The sequence below is a fragment of the Gigantopelta aegis genome, chromosome 12 (assembly GCF_016097555.1).
Source record: "Gigantopelta aegis isolate Gae_Host chromosome 12, Gae_host_genome, whole genome shotgun sequence".
Lineage (NCBI taxonomy): Eukaryota > Metazoa > Mollusca > Gastropoda > Neomphalida > Peltospiridae > Gigantopelta > Gigantopelta aegis.
The window spans coordinates 16829580-16857448 of NC_054710.1; the positions used below are offsets into that span (position 1 = coordinate 16829580).

Below are 27869 nucleotides of genomic sequence, written 5' to 3' on the forward strand. Positions count from 1 at the left end.
ATTCAGAACGACTAAAAAAATGAGATAAATTGTTTAGTGTTTATTTTGGTTGTACTGTGAAATTCCTCTAAATTGGACAACCGAGGGACCAAGATCAAAACTCTGTTTTGAGGAATGTCCTGATTATAGAGGTTAATTTCTGCATGTAGCCCAGTGGTGAAACACTTCTGTGATGAGCAGATGGTTTTGGGATCGATCCCCATCGGTAGGCCCATAATTGGGCTATTTCTCGTTCCAGCCAGTGCTCCACAACTGGTATATCAAAGGCCATGGTATGTGTTATCCTGTCTGTGGGATGGTGCATATAAAAGATCCCTTGCTACTAATTGGGAAAATGTAGCAGGTTTCCTCTCTAAGACTATGCAAAATGACATCAAATAGGCGATGATTAATAAATCAGTGTGCTCTAGTGGTGTTGTTAAAGAAAACAAACTTAAACTTTTTAACTTTATTCCATTTGACTAAACTGAAATTTAAGTTTAGCCCAAATTCTTCAACTAGCAAATAATATATTTCTTTCCCAGCTTGAAGCCTGTAATACTTCAGCTATCTTGTTTGTTTATTGTCACTGGTGTGTCAGGATTGCTATTAATGTCTCAGTTTTAATTTATTATTGTAAGGCTTGTAACAAACATGGGGTTGGGAGGGATCATAAATTAATTTAAAATGACATATCAGTGTATACATTAGTGGCCACATCATGGCTGGTGTGTTTTTCTTAATTAATTTTGTTATTGTTTTGTTAAACTTGCTAAAATATAAGATTCTACAACTTAATCTTGTGACCTGGTTTGTGTATGAGGTTTTCCCCCCATCTGCTTGGGTCTACTTAGTCTTTTCTGACATTTATTCTTGTGTTATGTTCCTGGGTTGGTGTAAACTAAAACTTTTCTGATATTTAATCATGTGTTATGTTCCTGGGTTAGTCCGACTATTCTGATATTTAATCTTGTATTATGTTCTGGGTTGGTCTGACTATTTCTGATATTTAATCTTGTGTTATGTTCCTGGGTTAGTCCGACTATTCTGATATTTAATCTTGTGTTATGTTCCTGGGTTAGTCCGACTATTTCTGATATTTAATCTTGTATTATGTTCTAGGTTGGTCTGACTATTTCTGATATTTAATCTTGTGTTATGTTCCTGGGTTAGTCCGACTATTCTGATATTTAATCTTGTGTTATGTTCCTGGGTTAGTCCGACTATTTCTGATATTTATTCTTGTGTTATGTTCCTGGGTTAGTCCGACTATTTCTGATATTTATTCTTGTGTTATGTTCCTGGGTTGGTCTGACTATTTCTGATATTTAATCTTGTGTTATGTTCCTGGGTTGGTATAAACTAAGACTTTTCTGATATTTAATCTTATGTTATGTTCCTGGGCTAGTCCAACTATTTCTGATATTTATTCTTGTGTTATATTACTGAGTTGGTCCGACTATTTCTGATATTTAATCTTGTGACGTCTGCTTGCAGGTTCCACTGTCTGCCTGGGTCGGTCTAACTATTTCTGATATTTAATCTTGTGACGTCTGCTTGCAGGTTCCACTGTCTGCCTGGGTCGGTCTAACTATTTCTGATATTTAATCTTGTGACGTCTGCTTGCAGGTTCCACTGTCTGCCTGGGTCGGTCTAACTATTTCTGATATTTAATCTTGTGACGTCTGCTTGCAGTTCCACCGTCTGCCTGGGTTGGTCTAACTATTTCTGATATTTAATCTTGTGACGTCTGCTTGCAGGTTCCACCATCTGCCTGGGTCGGTCTAACTATTTCTGATATTTAATCTTGTGACATCTGCTTGCAGGTTCCACCATCTGCCTGGGTCGGTCTAACTATTTTCGCTTCAATCATCCGCAGGAGGCTAAGAAAATGAAGGACAACATGCCAAACTGTCGCATCTCCTGTGTCCCGCTCAATTTCCTACATGGTAGGTTTCTTCTCTAGTATACTGCTCAACATTCTAGTATATCCATGAATAGACACCTGCTTCGATTACAGACCAGGGCCACATTTTACAAACCGATCTTAGCGCTAAGATCACCTTAAGTGAATAAGATAGCAATACACTAAAAGTACATTAAAAGTGATCTTATCTCTAAGATTGATGTGTAAAACGGGGCCCTGGTCTTAGTTTGTTGTGAATATAAGTCTGCCTTGAATAGACGTTAATTTCTTTTGTTTAACAAAACCACTAGAGCACATTGATTTATTAATCATCATCAGTTGGATGTCAAATATTTGCTAATTCTGACACGTTAGCGGAAACCCGCTTCATTTTTCGTAATGCAACAAGGGATCTTTTATACAGACAGAAAAGCACATACCACAGCCTTTGACCAGTTGTGGAGCACTGGTTTGAATGAGAAAATGGTGTTTCGATCCTACGACGCAAGCAACTCAAGCGAGCAGATGTCTACCTTACATAAAGGCCAGTTTCTTCTATTCTAGGTTAACAGTTTTAAAGCACTCGCTTGATGCGCAGTCAGTCTGGGATCGATCCTCGTCGGTGGGTCCATTGGGCTATTTCTCATTCTGTGGCAGGATTTAGCTCAGTCGGTTGAGTACTTGCTTGAGGTGCTTGCATTGCAGGATCGAACCACCTCGGTGGATCCATTCAACTGATTTGTTTTTCTCTTGTTCCAACCAGTACTCCACAACTGGTCAAAGGCTGTGGTATGTGCTATCCTGTCTGTGGGAAAGTTCATATAAAAGATCCCATGCTGCTAATGGAAATATGTAGCAGGTTTCCTTCAAGACAATATGTCAGAATTACCATATGTTTGATATCCAATAACCAATGATTTTTTAATCAGTGTGCTCTAGTGGTGTTGTTAAACAAAACAAACTTTGACTGTTCACTAACTGTCGGAACAATGACTGTGTTCTACTCGTCACTTCCGTTGTCTGACATCAAAAGCTTACCGCAACATGGAGAGAACAACAATATAATGATCTTATTCTTTTACACCACCCAAAACTTAAACAAAACAATATGAGATGGTGTAGACTTTGTTATTCTTTTTGAAAAAGTACCGGTATCTGTATATCAGAATTTATCCTATAACTTACCCATGATATCCATGTCATAAACCCATGTAATCATTTCAGTGCATTAACCTGGTTAATAATGGTATGCAAATTTGCAAGGTCTCTAGGTAATGTGTTGCTGTGGATGGGTCGTTTGCTTACAAGCCAACAAGACCTGTGTACCTAATCGTAACGTTTTCAAAGATTTAGTTAAAATGCGTAACGTCAAACTAATTTGTGCTAATCGCGATGACATCATATTACCAATGGCGGCGACTTTAGTACTGTGATTTACTACAAATTTAATTTAAATGTTATTTTAGAAGTGTTATAAGGATAAACAGAATTTGCTACTCGTGTTTTTTAGCCCAGTGGTAAGGCACTCACTTGATGCATGGTTGGTCTGGGATCAATCCCCTGTCGGTGGCCCATTGTGCTATTTCTCGTCCCAGCCAGTATAATGTAGCCAGCTAGTATATCAAAGGCCGTGGTATGTGCTATCCTGTCTGTGGGTTGGTGCATATATAAAAGATCCCTTGCTAGTAATGGAAAAAATGTAACAGGTTTCCTCTCTAAGACTATGTATCAAAATGACCAAATGTTTGACATCCAATAGCCAATGATTAATAAATCAATGTGCTCTAGACATTAAAAAACCCACCTGTGGTTAATTCAGGCCTCCTATATTTCCTATATATTTTATAGGATCCTATAAAACTCCTATATTGAGATTCATTTCCTATATTTCCTATATTTGACTCAATTGCTTTGCCAAAATGCTGATGAATAAAATATGTTACTGAGTTATATTTGCTGTGAAAGGCAGCCAGCCTGTCAGAAGTTAAGAAGATGCTTTGAATATGCACCAACTTTCAAATTATCCTGGATATCGGCATGGACTGCTGGCAAGCCTTGGTATATATTTGTTGAGGTGGTAGATGGTATCTTGTGTACATATGCAAGGTAAGAACATACCATTAGTAATATAAATGTCTTTACAAATCTGTGTAAAATGCCTATAATCATGATAATCGGTTCACATTTTCCTATAAAACTCCTATATTTGACCTCAAAATTCCTATAAAACTCCTATATTTTGGTATGCAATTTCCTATATTTCCTATATCTTAGTATGTACAAGTGGCTGGGAGGCCTGTTAATTTAAAGATTTTTTTATGAGCCAAAGACTAAATGTTGCAGCCACTTTCTATAAAAAAAAAAATGATCACTTGGCTAATTTGGCAGTGTACAGGATGAGCTGTATATTGAAGGATTTACGGTATCTCGGTTTGGATACATTTCCTCAGACTGTGTATTCTGTATGAGCGACTGACTTGGTGGCAGGTTGTAGCTAATTTCCATAACTGTTACACAGACCTACGTGTATGTCATGCTAATATGGCTTCTTAACCTGTCATGGACGTTTATTGTCTTAGCAACACATGGATATATCAGGGATGAACGAAGAAAATGTTTTATTTAACAATGCACTCAAAACATTTTATTTACGGTTATATGGCGTCAGACATACGGTTAAGGACCACAGAGATATTAAGAGAGGAAACCTGCTGTCACCACTTCATGGGCTACTCTTTCCGATTAGCAGCAAGGGATCTTTTATATGCACCATCCCACAGACAAGATAGCACATGCTATGGATTTTGATATACCAAGCGTGGTGCACTGGCTGGAACGAGAAATAGCCCAATGGGCCCACCGACTGGAATTGATCCTAGATCGATCGCACATGAGGCAAGCACTGTACCACTGAGATATGTTCTGCCCTATATCAGGGATATGACAGGTATTTATATACAGAGTGAAACTGGAATCAGCACATAGATTTATCAGGGATGTGACAGGTATTTATATACAGAGTGAAACTGGAATCAGCACATAGATTTATCAGGGATGTGACAGGTATTTATATACAGGGTGAAACTGGAATCAGCACATAGATTTATCAGGGATGTTACAGGTATTTATATACAGGGTGAAACTGGAATCAACACATAGATTTATCAGGGATGTGACAGGTATTTATATACAGGGTGAAACTGGAATCGGCATGTGGATGTTTCAGGGATGTGACGTGCAATTACAGGGGTTGAAATGTTAATACCACCCAGCTCTAATTCCATTTTCTACTTTGTTATTCAATGATTCTGTTGTCACCATGTTGTAATTGTGTGTTGACAGAGGGACTAATTAAAACAAAGCATGTGTGTGTGTGTGGGTGAGGATGTTTAAACAACAGTGACGGCCACAGACATCATTAATTACATTGATCCGTTGGTCAACATCTCCACCACCAGTCTGCATACCTTTCATCTCTCACCACCTGACGGTCTCTACCCACAGTTTTGTTTTTACAAACCTCTTGATTGTTTTTGATATCAACTCCAATATGGTCTCTACCCTCAGTTTTGTTTTTACACACACCTGTATTGTTTTGATATTAACGCCAATACTTGATAGCCTTGGTCTTGTTACATGGTGAATAAATACCTGGAGAGAAATATTCCCTTTATAACTGTTACTGGAATCTCAGACAAATACTGTTGTTGGCATTGCATAAACTATTGCGCACTGATATGATGTTTCAAGGAGCAGGACTGTGATGGGGATGAGGATGAATGACTATAATCCATCACACAGGAACACATGAAGAGTTTAGGCGCAAAACGCGATATATCCATTTTTAATTTCAGTAAAAGTGGGTTTTTTAATTGGCGTATATCGCGTTTTGATTTTAAAAAATGGGATTTACCCAATACAATTTCATCAGGATCAATTGTGTTTTGTGGCAAATCAGCGGGCCTATGATTAGCTCTTACTGACATACAATAATGGCTTTAACTGAAAAAAGAAAGAAAATGGTTTTTATCGCATTTTGCACCTGAACTCTTCACGTGTCTTCATACTATGGAATTGACTACAAATTATTTATTTCTGAGCTGATTGTTTGCTAAATTGTACACAAAAATAGTGGATCTTTTTCATATTTCCAAAACACTTTCACTTTTTTTCTTACGTCAAACCAAACTGAAATGATTTACAAAACAACATTTTTGAAGGAGAATGGGACAGACTGTAGTTCAGTTCTGTTCCATTGTCAGTCAGCACACATAGTCTGTACCAGTCAATGGAAGTCTGTAAAAATATTATTAGAATTGTTTGAAGTATTGTACATCAACATGCAGATGCTAGGGGTGCGAGTCACTGTGTGTGTGTATGTGGGGGGGGGGGGGGGGGGATGAATCAGTACCTCAGTTTCATAGACAGGCTTTCTGCCAAAAACTAATTTAAGGATAAGTAATAAAAACCAAACCAAATGGAACATATGTGTAAGTGTCCCTTGTGGTAGTACTAAACCAAATAACTTCTGGCTGGGTCAAAGTTTGAGGTGCACCCAACTTTTGATAGAGAAGTGAACACCACAAGTCCTGTGATTGGTGATAAATGTCAGTATGTTGGTTGTAAAACAAATTAGTTTCATCTGGGCAAAACGTGTGTAATTTTATTTCACCTAGTACCACTGTGTCAAATAGCCTTTTATTCTTGAAACATGTATGGGGTACCTGTAAAAAAAAGTACTCAAATTTTGTATGGAACTAGGGTACCCATTATCTCAGAAATGAGCAGCTTGACCTACAATTTTTTCTGATTCACTTTAAAGGGATATACCCTAGTTTTGACCCGTAAAAATTAACACTAAGTTTAGTTAATCTACAAACCTGTAACACATTTGGATAAAGTTACAATTGAGTGAAACATGAGTCTATGACTTTGAAATGGTGAAATACCCTCTAAAAATAGACTAAAACTCGACTCCATAACTGTTACTTCTCAGACGCACGTGCGTTTTTAAAAATATGAGAAATGTATTTTGTGATATTAAAAACACCAGGATCACCAAAAACACTTCGAATGTACGGAAATGGATAATCTAAACAATAAAATCTAAGTAAAGTATGATTTCATTTATCAAAAACGGCTCTAATAGTAAAAAATATGCGTTAGTATTTAAAAACTAGGGAATGTCCCTTTAAGTGTGAGGGTTGGTAGTATTTATATCTGTGGTGTTTATGTCAATTGATACGCTGCAAGTAGCTGTTTTAGCCACATATGTTACTATTGTTGTGTATGGAATTTGATTTGGTAGTAGACACCCGAGTATCCTGTAGGTGATTATGGATTTGAAATGTTTTGAAATTGTACACTGCATTTCATATACTTTGAGGTATGGGGATTAGCTCAGTCGGTTGAGTGCTCGCCTGAGGTGCTTGTGTCGCAGGATCTTGTGTCGCAGGATCGAACCACCTCGGTGGATCCATTCAGCTGATTGTGTTTTTTTCTTCTTCCAAACAATGCACCACAACTGGTCAAAGGCCGTGGTATGTGCTTTCCTGTCTGTGGGAAAGTACACATAAAAGATCCCTTGCTGCATTAGGATGAAAGAAAGAAAGAAATGTTTTATTTAACGATGCACTCAACACATTTTATTTACGGTTATATGGTGTCAGACATATGGTTAAGGACCACACAGATTTGGAGAGGAAACCTGCTGTCGCCACTACATGGGCTACTCTTCCGATTAGCAGCAAGGGATCTTTTATTTGCGCTTCCCACAGGCAGAATAGCACAAACCATGGCCTTTGTTGAACCAGTTATGGATCACTGGTCGTGCAAGTGGTTTACACCTACCCATTGAGCCTTGCAGAGCACTCACTCAGGGTTTGGAGTCGTTATCTGGATTAAAAATCCCATGCTTCGACTGGGATCCGAACCCAGTACCTACCAGCCTGTAGACCGATGGCCTGCCACGACGCCACCGAGGCCGGCTCCTCTGATGACTACGAGTCAGAATTACCAAATGTTTGACATCCAATAACCGATGATTAATAAAATCAATGTACTCTAGTGTTGTTTCTAAACAAAACAAATTTTCCCTTCTTTTAACTCTATATTCAGTATTTTTTTGTTATACCACCCAGAGGCAGATCTAGGGGGGAGGGGCAGGGGCCTGCCTCCCTAAATTTTGCACCAATTATAATTTAATTATATATATTTTTATTTTTTATTTTTTTACAACCCTCCAAACCTCCCCCTAAAGTTCCATTGGCATTCTGCCTCATGCCATTTGGCCCCCCCCCCCCCCCCCCCGCCAATGGATTTTCTGGGTCCGCCACTGCCACCCTCATTGTCTGTGTGTTGTATAAACTGCATCTTTTTAATGGATTTAAGCAATTTTCTTGTAGTGTAGCATTTCCACCATGTGCTGTTTGTTTTGGCATCAGTTTGAACACTTTTCTATTAAAGAGTTCCAGTGTAACTATAGTTTCAGTATGTTAGTCGACCATCTGCAAACCGTTTCCTGTCTGAAGTCTCTTTATTTAGCTTCCACTAGACCAGATCAATTCCTGTTGCCATTAATGTTGCCATTAATGTTAACATCTTAAAATAAATCTCATAAACAGAAAGAAAGAAATGTTTTAGTTAACGACACACTCAACACATTTTATTTACAGTTATATCGCATCAGACATATCGTTAAGCACCACACAGATACTGAGAGAGGAAACCCACTGTCGCCACTTTGTGAGCTACTCTTTTTGATTAGCAGCAAGGGATCTTTTATATGCACCATCCCACAGACAGGGTAGTACATACCATGGCATTTGATATACCAGTCGTGGTGCACTGGCTGGAACGAGAAATAGCCCAATGGGCCCACTGATGGGGATCGATCCCACACCGACAGCATATTGAGCGAACGCTCTACCACTGGGCTATGTCTCACCCCCATGTACTGTAAACCGTGAAAAAAATGTGTGCGTATAAATTTCGCGTCGTTCACGTCCATCCAGTTTGAAGTGTGCTTAAGTGTTTTGTTTTGAAATATTTTATTGAGAATAAAATTCACAAAAAGATTCACTCAACAGGCACAGCCTATACACAAGCTCTCCTTGATGGCGACTAATCGTTAATTGTTTTATGTAACTTCAATTGATGGCAACTAATCGTTTATTGTTTTATCTACCAAAGGGTGTTAACAGTTAACAACTGAAGCTGTGAGTTGTGATTCTAATACAGGTGAGGTGGGTAGGGCCAAATCCCCTCTATAAGACGCTGTACCAGGCACAATTGCTTGATGTAGGATAACAGAATATTGATTTACAGACAGTAACTTTGTAACAATTACAGTGAGCTGTCTTTATCCACTTTTTTTTTTTTGAGCTGTCAATGGTCGTTCGCGAAATTTACACGTCGGGAACATGCGCTAAGGTATACATTCGCGAAAAAAAACACGTCACAATATTAAATATGGTTTACAATAAACAGAGATTATTACATGTATGTGAGTTTGTGTGTTGTACTGATTTGTGAACAGAGTATCATGTTTCTTGTATTATACAAGCAGTAACACTAACAAGAACAATACATGAATCATGATAGGTTAGTTAGTTTGTTTTGTTTCACAACACACTGGTGTAGGAAGCAGGGTGTGTGTGTGTGTGTGTGTGTGTGTGTGTGTGTGTGTGTGTGTGTGTGTGTACAAGGGGCATGTGCCCCCCCCCACTTTTGAGATATTTTGCTTTATATTTGCTTTATAATAGTGTAAAAGTGTGTAAATATTGTAAATATAAAAGTGTGCACCTTCCTACGCCACTGTGACACCACTAGAGCACATTTGGTGATTTTTTATATATCATCTTAGAGAGGAAACCCGCTACATTTTTTCATTAGTAACAAGGGATCTTTTATATGCACCATCCCACAGACAGGATAGCACATACCACAGCCTTTGATATACCAGTTGTGGCGCACTGGCTGGAACGAGAAATAGCCCAATGGCAATCGATCCTAGACCGATTGCACATATCAAGCAAGTGCTTTACCACCGGGCCACGTCCCGCCCCGTAGTTATTGATTAAGCCCCCCCCCCCCCCCCCAGTGACATCCATCTCCTGAAATGTTGATCTGTATGCCACTGCACGAATGTAATACTTTTTTTATTAGCCATATTATATTTTTTATGAATAACGACCTAAGTAAACACGTTGTTACAAGGAAGGAACGACCTCAACATATTTTAATTATGGTGATATACATGGTGTCGGACATGTGGCTAAGGCCCACACAGATACTGAGACAGGAAACCCGCTACATTTTTCCTAATGCAGCAAGGGATCTTTAATATATATATGCACTTTCCCACAGACAGGAAAGCACATACCACAGTTTATGACCAGTTGTAGTGCATTGGTTGGAATGAAAAAACCCCACAATATGTTGAATGGATCCACTGAGGTGATTCGATCCTGCGATGCACACATCTCAATCAAATGTTCAACCTAGCTAAATCCTGCCTCATGTGGTTAATAGAAAGAAAGAAAGAAATGTTTTATTTAACGACGCACTCAACACATTTTATTTAGGGTTATATGGCGTCAGACATATGGCCAATGACCACACAGATTTTTTTAGAGGAAACCCACTGTCACCACATAGGCTACTCTTTTACGACAGGCAGCAAGGGATCTTTTATTTGCGCTTCCCACAGGCAGGATAGCACATACCATGGCCTTTGTTGAACCAGTTATGGATCACTGGCCGGTGCAAGTGGTTCACACCTACCCATTGAGCCGTGAGGAGCACTCACTCAGGATTTGGAGTTGTTATCTGGATTAAAATCCCATGCCTCGACTGGGATCCGAACCCAGTACCTACCAGCCTGTAGACCGATGGCCTAACCACAACGCCACCGAGGCCGGTCATGTGGTTAATAATGCAGTATATTATCCATATGGTTCATGGGTGAGACGTAGCCCAGTGGTAAAGCGCTCGCTTGATGTGCAGTCGGTTTGGGATCGATCCCCATCAGTGGGCCCATTGGGCTATTTCTCACTCCAGCCAGTGCACCACGACTGGTACATCAAAGGCTGTGGTATGTGCTATCCTGTCTATGGGATGGTGCATACAAAAGATCCCTTGCTGTTAATAGAAAAGAGTAGCCCATGAAGTGATGACAGCGGGTTTCTTCCCTCAATATATGTGTGGTCTTTAACCATATGTCCGACGCCATTTAACCGTAAATAAAATGTGCTGAGTGTGTCGTTAAATAAAACATTTCCTTCCATATGGTTCAACTAACCGAGTTAATAATAATCATATGAAGCACACATGTAATAACAAGTGTAATGATGTAATTTTGGGAAGCGACATCATAACATGACATTACTTACCCAGTCCTAGCTCAGACTGTGCATTTGAAATATGATGTCATTTTCGTCGTTTCCTTCTACTTGTGTCTGAAACATTTTGAGTTGGTTCTGGTTATTCATAAAGAAAATAACAATAATAATATGGATAATAAAGAAACTATTACACTTGTGTATGAGTCGTACTGATTTTACGAAACAGGCAATACAAAAGACACTTGTTTCATAAAATCAGTATGACACACAAGTTTGTATAATAATCTCTATATATTACATGTTTTATCTGGGGAGAACAATCACTGTCTTGAAAGGTGTTCATAATCTTGGAACGGAAGGAAGGAAGGAAGGAAATATTTTATTCAATGACACACTCAACACATTTTATTTATGGTTATAGGGCGTCAGACATATGGTTAAGGACCACACAGATATTAAGAGAGGAAACCGGCTGTCGCCACTTCATGGGCTACTCTTTTCGATTAGCAGCAAGGGATCTTTATATGTACCATCACACAGACAGGGTAGTATATACCACGGCCTTTGATATACCTGTCATGGTGCACTGGCTGGAACAAGAAATAACCTAATGGACCCACCAATGGGGATCGATCCCAGATCGACTGCGAGTCGAGCGGGTGCTTTACTACTGGGCTACATCCTGGCCTGGAAAGTAAGGAGGCTGCTGGAGAAAAATGGATGACTTAACTCTTAGTTTACATCTACATGTACCATATAGCCACAGCATCATCATAATTAGAACGTTATCTGTGGGGTCGCGTCGCCATGGCCACCCACTGTTTTAACTACATTGTTCTGTGTAGGTCATAACTTTCAGTCCTAACTGTGGAGTTGAAGCTGATACAGATAAATATATATTACCCAGTCATGTTGGCGAGCCTGCCACAGTCATAGCGCTGTGGTTAGGTCACTGGGGTTAACAATGGTTTACTGTTTATAGGTTTATATCCCAGAGTCTGCCACACTCATAGGCTGTGGTTAACAATTGTTTGAAGGAAGGAAGGAAATGTTTTATTTAACAACGCACTCAACACATTTTATTTACGGTTATATCGCGTCAGACATATGGTTAAGGACCACACAGATATTGAGAGAGAAAACCTGCTGTCGCCACTTCATGGGCTACTCTTTTCGATTAGCAGCAAGGGATCTTTTATATGCACCATCCCACAGACAGGGTAGTACATACCATGGCATTTGATATACCAGTCGTGAAGTACTGGCTTGAACAAGAAATAACCCAGTGGGCCCACCGATGGGGATCGATCCCAGACCGGACCGCGCATCAAGCGAGCGCTCTACCACTGGGCTACGTCCTGCCCCTACAATGTTTTAAAGTGACAAACCCTAGTCTTTTTCACTATTAAAGGCGTTCTCGGATTATTGATATTGGACCTTACTTACATTTTATTGTTTAGACATCCAAAGTGTTTATGGTCATCCTGGTGTTCGTAAAGTAAAGTTTGTTTTATTTAACGACGCCGCTAGAGCACATTGATTTTTTATCTTATCATCGGCTATTGGACGTCAAACATTTGGTCATTCTGACACTGTTTTTTTTAGAGGAAACCCGCTGTCGCCACATAGGCTACTCTTTTTACGACAGGCAGCAAGGGATCTTTTATTTGCGCTTCCCACAGGCAGGATAGCACAAACCATGGCCTTTGTTGAACCAGTTATGGATCACTGGTCGGTGCAAGTGGTTTACACCTACCCATTGAGCCTTGCGGAGCACTCACTCAAGGTTTGGAGTCGGTATCTCGATTAAAAATCCCATGCCTCAACTGGGATCCGAACCCAGTACCTACCAGCCTGTAGACCGATGGCCTGCCACGACGCCACCGAGGCCGGTCCCTGGTGTTTGTAATGCCATGAAATTGTTCTTTTTTGTGTTTCTAGAAACATCTGAAGAGCTCTAGTCTATTTTTGTTTAGGGGATTTCCCCATTTTAACGTCACAGACTCTTGGTTCACTCTTTTGCATCTTTATTCAGATGTGCGGGGGTGGTAAAGCGCTCGCTCGATGTATGGCCAGTCTGGGATCAATCCCTCTCAGTGGGCCCATTGGGCTATTTCTCGTTCCAGCCACAGAAGTCAGACTGGTATATCAAAGGCTGTGGTATGTACTACCCTGTCTGTGGGATAGTGCATATAAAAGATCCCTTGCTGCTAATCGAAAAGAGTAGTCCATGAAGACAGCAGGTTTCCTTTCTCAATATCTGTGTGGTCCGTAACCATATGTCTGACACCTTATAACCATAAATAAAATGTGTTGAGTGCGTCGTTAAATAAAACATTTCTTTCTTTCTTTATTCAGATATGTTATGGGTATGTAGATTAACCAAACTTAGTGTGTTGTTTCCATGGGTTTAATCTAGGGTCTGTGCCATTAAGGTTTATATCTTGGTACCTGTATCACATTGAATGACAAAGCCATTCACACAATAAAGAATGTACATGTATCTCTGCACAAGGTAGAATCAAAAGGATGTTTTCATATGATTGTGGTGGTAATGCTGCCAAAAATAACCAAACCAGATAATGTACAGCTTAGTAGAGAGGTCTACAGCTTAGTAGGGAGGTGCACAGCTCAGTATGTTATATACAGCTTAGTATAGGGAGGTGTATAGCTTAGTAGACAGGTGCAGAGCTTAGTAGGGAGGTCAGAGCTTAGTAGAGAGGTGCAGAGCTTAGTAGGGAGGTCAGAGCATAGTAGAGAGGTGCAGAGCTTAGTAGGGAGGTGCACAGCTTAGTAGGGAGGTACAGAGCTTAGTAGGGAGGGGGGTACAGCTCAGTATGGAGGTGCACAGCTTAGGGAGGTGCACAGTTTACAGACCTCTGAAAATTGCAAGAGTGATAGTTTCGTTCGTGCATTGCTCTCGTAAGTATAGTTTGCGTAACCCATTTTTCGTTCGCACATTGAATTTACATGGTCAGGACGGATTACGTTAAAATGAAATGGGTTATCTAAATTTGTTTTTGCGTAACCCATAAATGGCGTAAGCAAATTTTGAATTCTCAGATACCTGGCTTAGTATGGATGTGTCCAGCTTATACATGTGTTGAAATTTATTAAGCAGGGGGGCAAGACGTAACCCAGTGTTAAAGAAAGAAAGAAAGAAATGTTTTATTTAATGACGCACTCAACACATTTTATTTACGGTTATATGGCGTCAGACATATGGTTAAGGACCACACAGATTTTGAGAGGAAACCCGCTGTCGCCACTACATGGACTACTCTTCCGATTAGCAGCAAGGGATCTTTTATTTGCGCTTCCCACAGGCAGGATAGCACAAACTATGACCTTTGTTGAAGCAGTTATGGATCACTGGTCGGTGCAAGTGGTTTACACCTACCCATTGAGCCTTGCGGAGCACTTACTCAGGGTTTGGAGTCGGTATCTGAATTAAAAATCCCATGCCTCGACTGGGATCCGAACCCAGTACCCACCAGCCTGTAGACTGATGGCCTAACCACGACGCCACCGAGGCCGGTCCCAGTGGTAAAGTGCTCGCTTGATGTGTGGTCGCTTTGGGATCGATCCCCATCGGTGGGCCCATTGGACTATCTCTCGTTCCAGCCAGTGCAACATGACTGGTATACCAAAGGTCATGGTATGTTCTATGCTGTCTGTGGGAAAGTACATACAAAAGATCTTGCTGCATTAGAAAAAAACAAATGTACCGAGCCTCCTCTGATAACTATGTGACAGAATTACCAAATGTTTGACATCCAATAGCCGATGATTAATTAATCAATGTGCTCTAATGGTGTTGTTAAACAAAACAGACTTCTTCATTAAGCAGATATTCTTTTCCTTTCTCACCCCCACATTCTCCGACTGCTGTGCTCGTGTTTTCTGTTAATCCCACCTCATGAGAGGGAGCACTGCATTACTGAGATTGCTTAATACCTCATGCACCATCGACTGTGATAATTTGTTTCGGCTTTATAATTAAGGCTGGTATTTGCTATATTAATTACCCTAACATGGTCTGAATTGTTGGTTCAAGAAACAGATGGCATTTAGCGGAGCTCTCTCTCTCTCTCTGGGTTGCTTGCTGTCGTTAGTGATATACCATGGGCTCTGCTGGTTTAGTTTTATGCATGCTGCAGAATTTCGTGGATTTTCGTAAAGTAATAAACTTCCTCATAAAATATTATTGTTCACGTACATGTATGAAATTATTTTAACACAAAGTTTTATTTGTTTGTGTGCTATTTTTTGGTTATCATTGTATGGTGCCTAAAAATACCCACCCACCCCAACTCCCCACCCTTCCAGACCCCAATCACACACATAACAAATGCACACCCCCCCCCCCAAAAAAAAAAAAAAAAAAAAAAAAAACCTCATAAAAAAACCCACACCAAACAACACCAAAACAACCCAAAACTAACAACACCCCCCTCCCCCCCCCAAAAAAAAAAGCCATGTTGATAAAATTAAGTTTTTTATAAGAATTGTTTTTTGTTTTTGTTTTTTTTATAATAACAATTAAATATTTTCACCCAAACCTACAAGTATTTTACATTTTTGTTTCATTTTTAAAACTAATCCTGATGCACTGAGAGGAGAAGGTTACAGCTGCAAATATATGTGAGCCATTTGTCTTGTCTTGTCTTGTGATATACCTTCCAGTAACCTGACTTGCATCTATCTGTATACATGTACAGACTATTTTTAGCTGAGCACCAGCTATGCACAGTGCATGTGTAAATGAGCCTACTGTTGTAGGGATGAGAGGTGACCCAGCCTCCTGACATTATCCTATCAGATGATGAAGTCTGCAGAGATGAAATGCTTCACATGGTTATTTATACATGTGCTGCACATGTCAACACATGTAATACTTATCATATAGGCAGTATATATCTATTACATGTATAAATAACTACATGTATAAAGTTTGTTTTCTTTAACGACACAACTTGTTTATTTTGTTTAATGACACCACTAGGAAGGAAGGAAGGAAGGAAGGAAGGAAGGAAGTGATTTATTTAACAACACTCAACACATTTTATTTACAGTTATATGGCATCAGACACATGGTTAAGGACCACACAGATATTGAGAGAGGAAACCTACTGTTGCCACTTCATGGGCTACTCTTTTTCGGTTAGCAGCAAGGGATCTTTTATATATATATATACCATCCCACAGACAGGATAGCACATACCACAGCCTTTGATATACCAGTTGTGGTGCACTGGCTGGCACGAGAAATAGCCTAATCGTCCCACCCTAGAGCACATTGATTATTAATAGTCTTAATTAGAGAGGAAACCCGCTACATTTTTCCATTAGTAGCAAGGGATCTTTTATATGCACCATCCCACAGACAGGGTAGTACATACCACGGCCTTTGATATACCAGTCGTGGTGCACTGGCTGAAATGAGAAATAGCTCAATGGGCCCACTGATGGAGATCGATCCCAGACTGACCGCACATCAAGCGAGCGCTTTACCACTAGGCTAAGTCCTGTCTTATCAGATGATGAAATTTGCAGAAGTTAGGAGTGAACTGCTGCACAGCAAGGTTATTTTTATACATGTGCTGCACATGTAAACACATGTAATACTTATCATAATCATATAGGCAGCATATATCTATTACATGTATAAATAACTAACATGTATAAAGTTTGTTTTCTTTAACGACACCACTAGAGCACATTGATTATTAATCACCGGCTATTGGATGTCAAACATGGTCATTTTGACATAGTCTTAGAAAGGAAACCCGCTACATTTTTTCCATTAGTAGCAAGGGATCTTTTATATGCACCATCCCACAGACAGGATAGCACATACCATGGCCTTTAATATACCAGTCGTGGTGCACTGGCTGAAACGAGAAATAGACCCATTGGGCCCACTGATGGGGATCGATCCCAGACCGACCACACAACAAGTGAGCACTGCACAACAATTTATTTATACATGTACCGCACATGTCAACACATGTAATACATGTAATGATATAGGCAGTATCTAGTACATTTTTGTTTTGTTTAATGACACCACTAGAGCAAACTACATGTATGATGCACATGTTGTGGCGAGTCATAGCCCAGTGGTGAAGTGCTCGCCTGATGCGCAGTTGGTTTAGGATCGATCCCCCATCGGTGGACCCATTGGGCTGTTTCTCGTTCCAGCCACAGAAGTCATTTTAACCAAACTTACATGTAGTGTCCATTTTCACGGGTTTAAACTAGCGTTGCGACTTTAAGAACTGTACACGACTGGTATATCAAAGGCCCTGGTATGTGCTGTCCTGTCTGTGGGAAAGTGCATATAAAAGATCCCTTGCTGCTAATCAAAAAGAGTAGTCCATGAAGTAGCGACAGTGGGTTTCCTTTCTCAGTATTTGTGTGGTCCTTAAGCATATGTCCGACGCCATATAACCCTAAATAAAATGTGTTGAGTGCATCGTTAAATAAAACATTTCTTTCTTCCTTTTTTTTGTTAGTGAGAGAGAAGAGGGTGTAGTGGCCTTACACCTACCCATTGAGCCCTTAAGAACTCGCTCTGGGTTGGAGCCGGTACTGGGCTGCGAACCCTGTCCCTACCAGCCTGTAGTCCGATGGCCTAACCACTGCTCCACTGACGCAGGTTCCGAGGCCTATGAACTCATTACAGAAGTCTGGCGTTCAGAGATGATTGTTAACAGTAATTACTTTCAGCCAGCTAGCCTCCCATGGAGAGACTGTGTCACCCTGACCTAGCTCAGATACCTGGCTTTCTGTCACCCATTATCTTTCACTGTACATCACTTGTAGCACTCAGTCAGTGACAGGACATTCTAGTGTGATCCTTTTGGCTTCATACACAATAAGAGACCGGCCTCGGTGGCGTCTTGGCAGGCCATCGGTCTACAGGCTGGCAAGTACTGGGTTCGGATCCCAGTCAAGGCATGGGATTTTTAATCCAGATACCGACTCCAAACCCTGAGTGAGTGCTCTGCAAGGCTCAATGGGTAGGTGTAAACCACTTGCACCGACCAGTGATCCATAACTGGTTCAACAAAGGCCATGGTTTGTGCTGTCCTGCCTGTGGGAAGCGCAAATAAAAGATCCCTTGCTGCTAATCGAAAAGAATAGCCCATCAAGTGGCAACAGCAGGTTTCCTCTCAAAATCTGTGTGGTCCTTAACCATATGTCTGATGCCATATAACCGTAAATAAAATGTGTTGAGTGCGTTGTTAAATAAAACATTCCTTTTTTTTTTTTCATACACAATAAGAGTGCAGGATGTAGCCCAGTGGTAAAGTGCTCGCTTGATGTGTGGTCGGCCTAGGATCGACCCCCATCAGCGGATCCATTCTCTTTCACTGTACATCACTTGTAGCCACTGGGTCAATGACTGGACATTCTAGTGTGATGCATTTGGCTTCATACACAACAAGGGGAGGGATGTAGCCTAGTGGTAAAATGCTTGCTTGATGCGCAGTCAGTCTAGGATCGATCCCCGTCAGTGGTTCTGTTCTCTTTCACTGTAGCCACTGGGTCAGTGACTGGACATTCTAGTATGATGATCCTTTTGGCTTCATACACAATATGGATTTCGTCCCACCCCCGAGGTGAAGTACTCGCTTGATGTGCAGCCGGTCTAGGATCGATCCCCATCAGTGGATCCATTCTCTTTCACTGTACATCACTTGTAGCCACTCGATCAGCCACATTAAGTTATGACGTCGCTTCCCAAAATGACGTCATTCGTTGTGCACGTGAAATCATTATCACACACGTGTGTTATACTGGTTATATATATCCTTGAATATCTTGAACTGTGTGGATAATACATGTAAATACATGTATAGAGTCGTACCCACCCCTTCTAACGCACACATAATGCACACTCTAATTAACCCCCCGCCACCACCACCCCCACCCCCACCCCACCCTTGTACATTCCTCCTCCACATATTACACCCCACATGATTTAAGCCACTTGGTTTAAACGATATTTATTTGCAGATCAAATTTGGGATTGGCCAACAGGCAAGTGCCTATATTAAGGCCACTCCCTACATTTAACAAATATGCATGTTATACATCAAGATGCCTAGATCAATATTACAATAAAGATAACACGGATAGTTGGGGGAATAGAAGAGAGGAAGGTGTAGATGAAACAAAGAATAAATAGCAAACAGTTAGAATGGTTAAATGGTTAACTGATCTCGAAACGCTTACTATTAATAAGAAAATTCTGACAGATTTAAATATAGAGATATTTTATTTTGGACACTTAAATTTGAATCTCCAAATAGCAAAGTATGACACTTGAGATTATAATAGTTCAGTAAATGGGTATTGCGAGCTGCAGCATATATTGGGCAAAAACACAAAAAAATGTTTTGCATCTTCTACTGGATGCCCACAATGAATGGGTATCTGTCACATGTCGTACAAATTTGTGACCATTCAAATCACTGGTACCCAAACGGAGTCGGCTATGTAGAATCTGTTGCCATCTATCACCTTCATAGAAATAAGATGGAACAGTAGGGTCGTGTTTGTTCATTTGTATTTTAAACACTTTTAGTGAAGAAGAATTTCTAATATCAGACAACAGATTATTCCATAATTTTACTGCTGAAGGAACACAAATTTGTTCGACAAAAATATGTTTGTAGGTTCTCCGCATTACGCGTAAAACCACTTGAACCTACCCTCATGCATTCCTTCACTCATACTGCCCTTACCCAAACATCACCCTATTATGTTTTGTCTCATCCCTCATGCATCAGTTAAACCACACACCCTTACATTCATAACCATCCCCATCTTACATAGACATAATATACACCCAATTGAAATTACACCCCCTTAAATTCCTTCCCCAAAAATCACGGCCCCACCCTTTCCATTCCTCCCTCTCTCTACCCCCATTCCTCACTCTCTCTACCCCATTCCTCCCCTTTACTACTGCCATTCCTCTCTCGCTACCCCCATTGCTCCCTGCCACTATCCCAAATCCTCCCTCTCACTACCCCTATTCCTCCCTATTACTACCCCCATTCCTCCCTCTCACTACCCCCATTCCTCCCTTTTACTACCACCATTCCTCCCTCTCGTTACCCCATTCCTCCCTCTCGCTACCCCCATTCCTCCCTCTCGCTATCCCATTCCTCCATTTTACTACCCCCATTCCTCTCTCTCGTTACCCCCATTCCTTCCTATCACTACCCCATTCCTTCCTCTTGCTACCCCAATTCCTCCCTCTCACTACCCCCAGTTGCTCCCTCTCGCTACCCCCATTGCTGCCTCTCGCTACCCCCATTCCTCCCTTTTGCTACCCCCATTCATCCCTCTCTTTTCCCCCATTCCTCCCTCTCGCTACCCCCATGCTGGCAAAATCCTAAAACAAAATCTGCAAAATTTCCAAATCCAATGCCTGTATGCACATATAATATACAGTCCAATTAAACCTCACCCCCCCCCCCCTACATGCTTCCTCATCCCTCCTTACACACCTAACATACACCCTAATTAAACCTCACCCCCTTACATTACTCCCAACCCCTCCTTACACACCTAACATACACCCCAATTAAACCTCACCCTCTTACATTCCTCCCCATCCCTCCTTACCTAACATACACCCCAATTAAACCTCACCCTCATACATTCCTCCCAACACCTCGTTACACATACAATACACACCATCGAACTAAATGAAACTGTCAAAACATTTTATGAAGCGAGGAATGGTTTCATTGAAATCAGCGCCCATCATTCAACAGGTGACAGTAGCCCCGTGAATTGGCATTGTCACGGCATTGTCCCGCTGTGACGGTATGCACGTTTACTCACGGATAATGACGAGATAATCACTTGTATCATCACACCTGTCTACTCCCCCCCCCCCCCCCCCCACACACACACACACACCTCGCCCCCCACCAATCGGGCCACCCGGGCAGCCTGGTCTGGCTGCTCGTTAACTCAGGTGTGAGGTGAGCGGGCAGGTGAAGCGTGACCGTACTGTTCGCCAATGCGTGACCTGTTTTGCGAGGTGTGACATTCGGTTTGGGTGGACGTGGATACTTGAGGCTTAAGCACACACTGTGAGATGAGAGACTTACACACTTAAACACACACACTGTGAGACGGAGACGGTTTTTACCTGCCCATCTTGTTGACATTTACCTGTTACGAGGAGCACTAGACTGGTTGTAGGTCAGTGGAGCACGGCCACACGGTACCAGTCGACTGGACGGCGTATATACTGTACGTACATAGCCGTCGTCGCTTATGGTCCTCCTCGCTCAGCTGTGACTGAAACAAACCACTGTCACATTATTTACCCATCTGTGAAGGAATGTTTCTTCTCGATCCGTCACACATGGCAAAACTTTGATTTGTGTAAGTTTTTCTTGGCATTTTTTAGTCACAGTTGGACAGTTTATGCATGTGTTGTACTTACCTGTTGCAAGTCTTATTGTTTATCATGTTTAAGTTCTTAGAAGTTAAAAATGTCTGTCTTAGTCCTCATACAGTTATCTGTCTTAAGTTGTTACGGTTTTTTTAATGACTGTGTTTGAGACCCTATGTTGTTACATGTCAGTTTGTTAACTGTGGTTAGAGGTTAAAAATGTTCACACCCTTCTCGTTCTTCCTGACACCCTCTCTCTTTTGTTCTGGTCTTCCTGTTTAAACATGTGTAAGCAGGTCTGTTATAAATGTAATAGTGTGTATCCATTAGTTAAATGTAGGAAGATGTCTTCACATAGATTCTGTGTCAGTGTGTTAAGAGTGTGAGAGTGTGTTAGTGTGTATGTATGTGAGTGTATATGTATGTGTTAGTATATGTATGTGTGTGTTAGTGTGTATGTGTTAGTGTGTATGTGTTAGTGTGTATGTGTTAGTGTGTATGTTTGTGTGTGTTAGTGTGTATGTGTTAGTGTGTATGTTTGTGTGTGTGTGTGTGTTAGTGTGTATGTGTTAGTACGTGTGTATTAGTGTGTGTGTGTCTGTGTGTGTGTGTGTTAGTGTGTATGTTTGTGTGTGTCTGTTTATGTGTGTATGTATGCGTGTGTGTGTGAATGTGTGCATGTATGTGAGTGAGTGTGTGTGTGTATGTGTGTGTGAGTATGCACGTGTGTGTTTGTGTGAGTGCGGGTGCGTGCATGCGTGTGTGTGTGTGGGTGCGTGCATGCATGTGTTAGTGTGTGTATGTATTAGTATGTGTGTTAGTGTGTTTGTGTGTGTGTGTGTGTGTGTGTGTGTGTGTGTGTGTGGGTGCGTGCATGCATGTGTGTGTGTGTTAGTGTGTGTATGTATTAGTATGTGTGTGTGTGTTAGTGTGTGTATGTATTAGTATGTGTGTTAGTGTGTGTTTGTGTGTGTGTGTGTGTGTGTGTGTGTGAGTGAGTGAGTGAGTGAGTGAGTGAGTGAGTGAGTGAGTGAGTGAGTATATTTGTGTGTGAGATACAATACGTGTTGGAGAATGTTCAAGGAAATGCAGATTCTTAAAACATAATTCAGGAGCTAGTTCAATAGTTTTAATGAATTCACACTTTCGAGTGCATTCTTCAACTTAATTCATTATTCATTATATATTTCAACATCTGTGCACAATTAACAACCATTTTATGTTTTTTCCTAATGAAATAATTGGTTAAAATGGCAAAGAATGTTTACAAAACTAATAACCCAAAACAACATGATCCTTTTGCACCTAACCTGAATGATTCCGTAGGAAAATTATCAACAGTGGATGGTTGGCATTAAGTGTGATAAACATGATAAATAAATATATAGAGGATATTTCACGTTTTTTGTCAAATATGATTTATATCTTATCGAGTGAAGTTTGCAATCATATCTCACTTGTCACTCAATTGCGACTCATGAGATATGATTGCAAGCGACTCGTGAGATATGATTGCAAGTGACTCGTGAGATATGATTGCAAGCGACTCGTGAGATATGATTGCAAGCGACTCGTGAGATATGATTGCAAGCGACTCGTGAGATATGATTGCAAGCGACTCGTGAGATATGATTGCAAGCGACTCGTGAGATATGATTGCAAGCGACTCGTGAGATATGATTGCAAGCGACTCGTGTGATATGATTGCAAGCGACTTGTGAGATATGATTGCAAGCGACTCGTGAGATATGATTGCAAGCGACTCGTGAGATATGATTGCAAGCTTCACAAGATGAGATATAAATCATATTTGACAAAAACATTAAATTTTCTATTTATTATATAACTTTTGACAATTTATCTTTATTTTTAAAATGCCAGCAGCAAAATATTTCCAGCTTTCTTACAGTGAAGATAACGTTTTCTATAGTGACGATAACACATTTTAGAGTGAAATAGTGAAATTTTCACTTTAAAATTTGTTACCATCACTGAGTGATTGATAACACTTTTATTTCACTGATATTTTAAGATATTTCACTAAATGTTATATAATAAGAATGGTAATTTATGATTTCCGATTTAATATTCAACAGTGTGTGTTGTATTCCATCAGAATACATGACTGTCACTAATGACAGGATTACATGACCTGAATCACATGTTCATTTGATGATGTCGACATGCAGTCTCCTGGGCCATGACACTGTAATTGTTTGCATTGTACATGTTCGGTCAAACGGGTAAAACGGGTATGGCACCGTACCCGAATTTTTCTGCAGAGTTTATTTTTTAAGTTAACGTTTTGACTAAATTAATGACCCTTTATCATTAATGTATGATTTTCTTAATACTAGCTCCTAAACCTAACCCATTTTCTTTCTTGGGGAGGTTGCATTCAATTTCATACCGCCATACCCAAAAATGTATTTCTGGCAGAAACACTGCACCACGACTGGTATATCAAAAGGCTGTGGTATGTGCTATCCTGTCTATGGGATGGTATATATAAAAGATCCCTTGCTGCTAATCGAAAAGAGTAGCCCATGAAGTTGCAACAGTGGGTTTCCTCTCTCAATATGGTCCTGTATGGTTCTTAACCATATGTCTGACGCCATATAACCGTAAATAAAATAAGTTGAGTGCGTCGTTAAATAATAAAAAAAACATTTCATTTGTTCACATCTGTAATATAAGTCTTAAACAACAACCTACAGTTAGAACAATAGTTGGACATCAAAGGTGTGGATTAATTAGAGAATAACTAACGAGCTACGAGGAATTACGGATTATCTGTCCCGAGTGAATTAATGTTGTTTTACAGCATTAATTCACGAGGGACAGATAATCCGTAATTCCTCGTAGTGAGTTGGTTATTCTCTTTATTACCCATTGTCAATCTTTAACGATTTTAAAAGTATATTTACGTTCTCACTGCTGTAACAACTAACAAGCTCTACCAGCAATAACAATATATTCATACGCGCCGTTACCGGTGCACACCCAACAGTATCCACCAAAGAATAGTTCCAAAAAACCCCAGTCAAAATAATAAAATAAAAACATTTTTAAACATTTGTACATATATTTTGATTTTTAATTCCGTAAATGTTCGTATCATAAAAAAATATTTGAAGTTCGTAGTAATAGTTTGACCGATGAATGGAATCATGAATGAACAAAAAGTAGTCCCGGCAGTATGTAATTGCCAATCAAATCTTGTCTTTTTAAAGCCAGCCAATCAGTGACTGTAGAAGCAATCTGCACACTGTGCAGAGATCGGAAAAATATTACCCCGTATATTTGAGCCCATATGGGTAATAAATATTGTGTAAACCACAAATGTCTTTCCTCTCCTTCTTTTGTATCTGTTAAAGTTGTTAATAATTGAATGACTTTTTCTGGGTCCCTGTCTTTGCTGTACAGTTAAGCACATATAGGGTTACCTGTAAGCTTGGGTGAAGTTGTTAACAGAAAGAATGTTAACAAATGGAGGGACATAGTCCAGTAGTAAAGCACTCGCTTGATGCACAGTCAGTCTTGGATTGATCCACTTCGGTGGGCCCACTGGGCTGAACTAGATTTCTCGTTCCAGCCAGTACACCAAAACTGCTGTACAACATCAAAGACTGTGATATGTGTGCTGTATCCTGTGTGTAGGAAACGTAGTGGATTTCCTCTGATATCTACGAGTCAGAATTACCAAATGTTTGACATCCAGTAGCTGATGATTAATTAATCAGTGTGCTCTAGTGGTGTCGTTAAACAAAACAAACATACTTTGCAATTTCCAACCTGGATAAACCTCCCAATATGTTTTCAGGTACAGAAATATTAGGAATTAAAGGGACATTGCTGAGTTTGCTGCAATTTTTAAGATGTTATCGACTAACAGAGACATTTTGACGACTGTAATTACATATCAAATATATTTTTCTGCATAAAATATTAGTGGCTGTATATTAAACATGTTTCTGATTGTTCTAATATTTGTACTAGCTTAAATTTCATTTTATTTCCTAAAAAAGATTTTTTTCGTACGTACGAAATTATTTGAAGACAAAATCCAGTTTGGGCTTCTTACAAATATTAAGACGACCAGAAACACATTGAATATAAAGACAGTGATATTCTAAACAAGAAAATATAAATAAAATATGTAAGTTTAATCGTAGAAATATTTTATTAGTCGGAAACATCTTACAGTGCAGCAAACTCAGGAATGTCCCTTTAAAATGGACCAGAAACTTTTTCTTTAATTTATCTTAAGTTGATGAACATTTTACGTCCGTTTGACTGGGGCCGGGATGTAGTCCAGTAGTAAAGCGCTCGCCTCATGCGCGGGTTGTCTGGGATCGATCCTTGTTGGTGGACTATTTCTCATTCCAGTCAACTGGTATATCACAGGCCGTGGTTTGTGTTATCCTGTCTGTGGGATGGTACATATGAAATATCCCTTGCTACTAATAGAAAGATGTAGCAGGTTTTCTTTCTAAGACTATTTGAAAAAATTACCAAATGTTTGACATCTAATAGTCGCGTCGGTTGGCCCATTAATTGGGCTATTTCTCGCTCCAGCCAGTGCACCACGACTGGTATATCATAGGCCGTGGTATGTGTTGTCCTGTCTGTGGGATGGTGCATATAAAAGATCTCTTGCTGATAATCAAAAAGAGTAGCCTATGAAGTGGCAACAGCGGGTTTCCTCCCTCAATATCTGTGTGGTCCTTAATTATATGTCCGATGCTAAATAAACGTAAATAAAATGTGCTGAGTACGTCGTTAAATAAAACATTTCCTTTCTAATAGCCGATGATTAATAAATCAATATGCTCTAGTGGTGTCATTAAACTAAACAAACTTCATCTTTTTTTTTCCATTTGACTGTCTATTATTGCTTTTCCTTTTGTTGTTGTTTATATAAATGTAGTCACTAAAACGGCGCTGTTAGTTGGAAATGCCTTACAATGGCCGCAGACTTCAAAGTAATGTTCCTGCTGTATCAGAAAGGCAGGAAATTATCACTAACTTTGAAAGGATCCAGTCGATCCAGTCGAGGGTCACTTCATTAAACAGTGGTAACGACTTAGTGAAAACATCACAATATGTTTGTGTGTCCACTTGAACACCAGTCTATTTATTCTCTAGTGAAGAGTGGCGGGATATAGCCCAGTGGTAAAGCGCTCGCTCGATGCGTGGTCGGTCTGAGATCGATCCCAGTCGGTGGGCCCATTGGGCTATTTCTCGTTCTAGCCAGTGCACCACAACTGGTTTATCAAAGGCCGTGGTGTGTCCTATCCTGCCTGTGGGACGGTGCATATAAAAGATCCCTTGCTGCTAATGGAAAAATGTAGCGGGTTTCCTCTCTATGACTGTCAAAATAACCATATGTGTGACATAATAAATCAATGTGCTCTAGTGCTGTCGTTAAACAAAGCAAACTCTAGTAAATAAACACGGTTTGTTCTTTCATTCAGCTTTATCAGGTTAAATATGAACTGAATTCATTTTTTTCATTTCAATTTTATTTTCGTGCTTATATCCAAGTAAAGTTCAAGCACGCTGTCCTGGGCACATACACACATATACACACACACACACACCCCTCGGCTATCTGGGCTGTCTGTCCACATAAATAAACACGGTTTGTTCTTTCATTCAGCTTATTCAGGCTAAATATGAACTGAATTCATTTTCTCATTTCAATTTTATTTTCGTGCTTATATCCAATTAAGGTTCAAGCACGTTGTCCTGGGCACACACACCTGAGCTATCTGGGCTGTCTGTCCAAGACAGTGAGTTAGTTGTTAGTGGTCAGTGGTTAGTGAGAAAGAAGAGCATGTAGTGATCATTATAACTCACTCTGGGTGGGACCGGCCTTGGTGGCGTCGTGGCAGGCCATCGGTCTACAGGCTGGTAGGTACTGGGTTCGGATCCCAGTCGAGGCATGGGATTTTTAATCCAGATACCGACTCCAAACCCTGAGTGAGTGCTCCGCAAGGCTCAATGGGTAGGTGTAAACCACTTGCACCGACCAGTGATCCATAACTGGTTCAACAAAGGCCATGGTTTGTGCTATCCTGCCTGTGGGAAGCGCAAATAAAAGATCCCTTGCTGCCTGTCGTAAAGAAGAGTAGCCTATGTGGCGACAGCGGGTTTCCTCTAAAACAGTGTCAGAATGACCATATGTTTGACGTCCAATAGCCGATGA

General features: G+C 40.3%; 1 protein-coding gene across 5 annotated transcripts in view; it reads left to right on the top strand.

Moving 5' to 3' along the window:
- The window catches only part of LOC121386299 (pleckstrin homology-like domain family B member 1), a 190635-nt gene that overhangs the window by 46876 nt on the left and 115890 nt on the right, over positions 1–27869 (top strand). For 4 of the 5 annotated variants that reach the window (XR_005959629.1, XM_041517148.1, XM_041517151.1 and 1 more), the window contains exon 5: positions 1806–1928. Coding sequence is in view for 3 of the 5 variants with exons in the window: in XM_041517148.1 (XP_041373082.1) it covers positions 1806–1928 (123 nt within the window). In the remaining 2 variants the exon portion in view is untranslated. Of the gene's footprint in view, positions 1–1805; positions 1929–21189; positions 21649–27869 lie in introns of those variants that run through there. The other variant, XM_041517152.1, reaches the window with a different exon arrangement.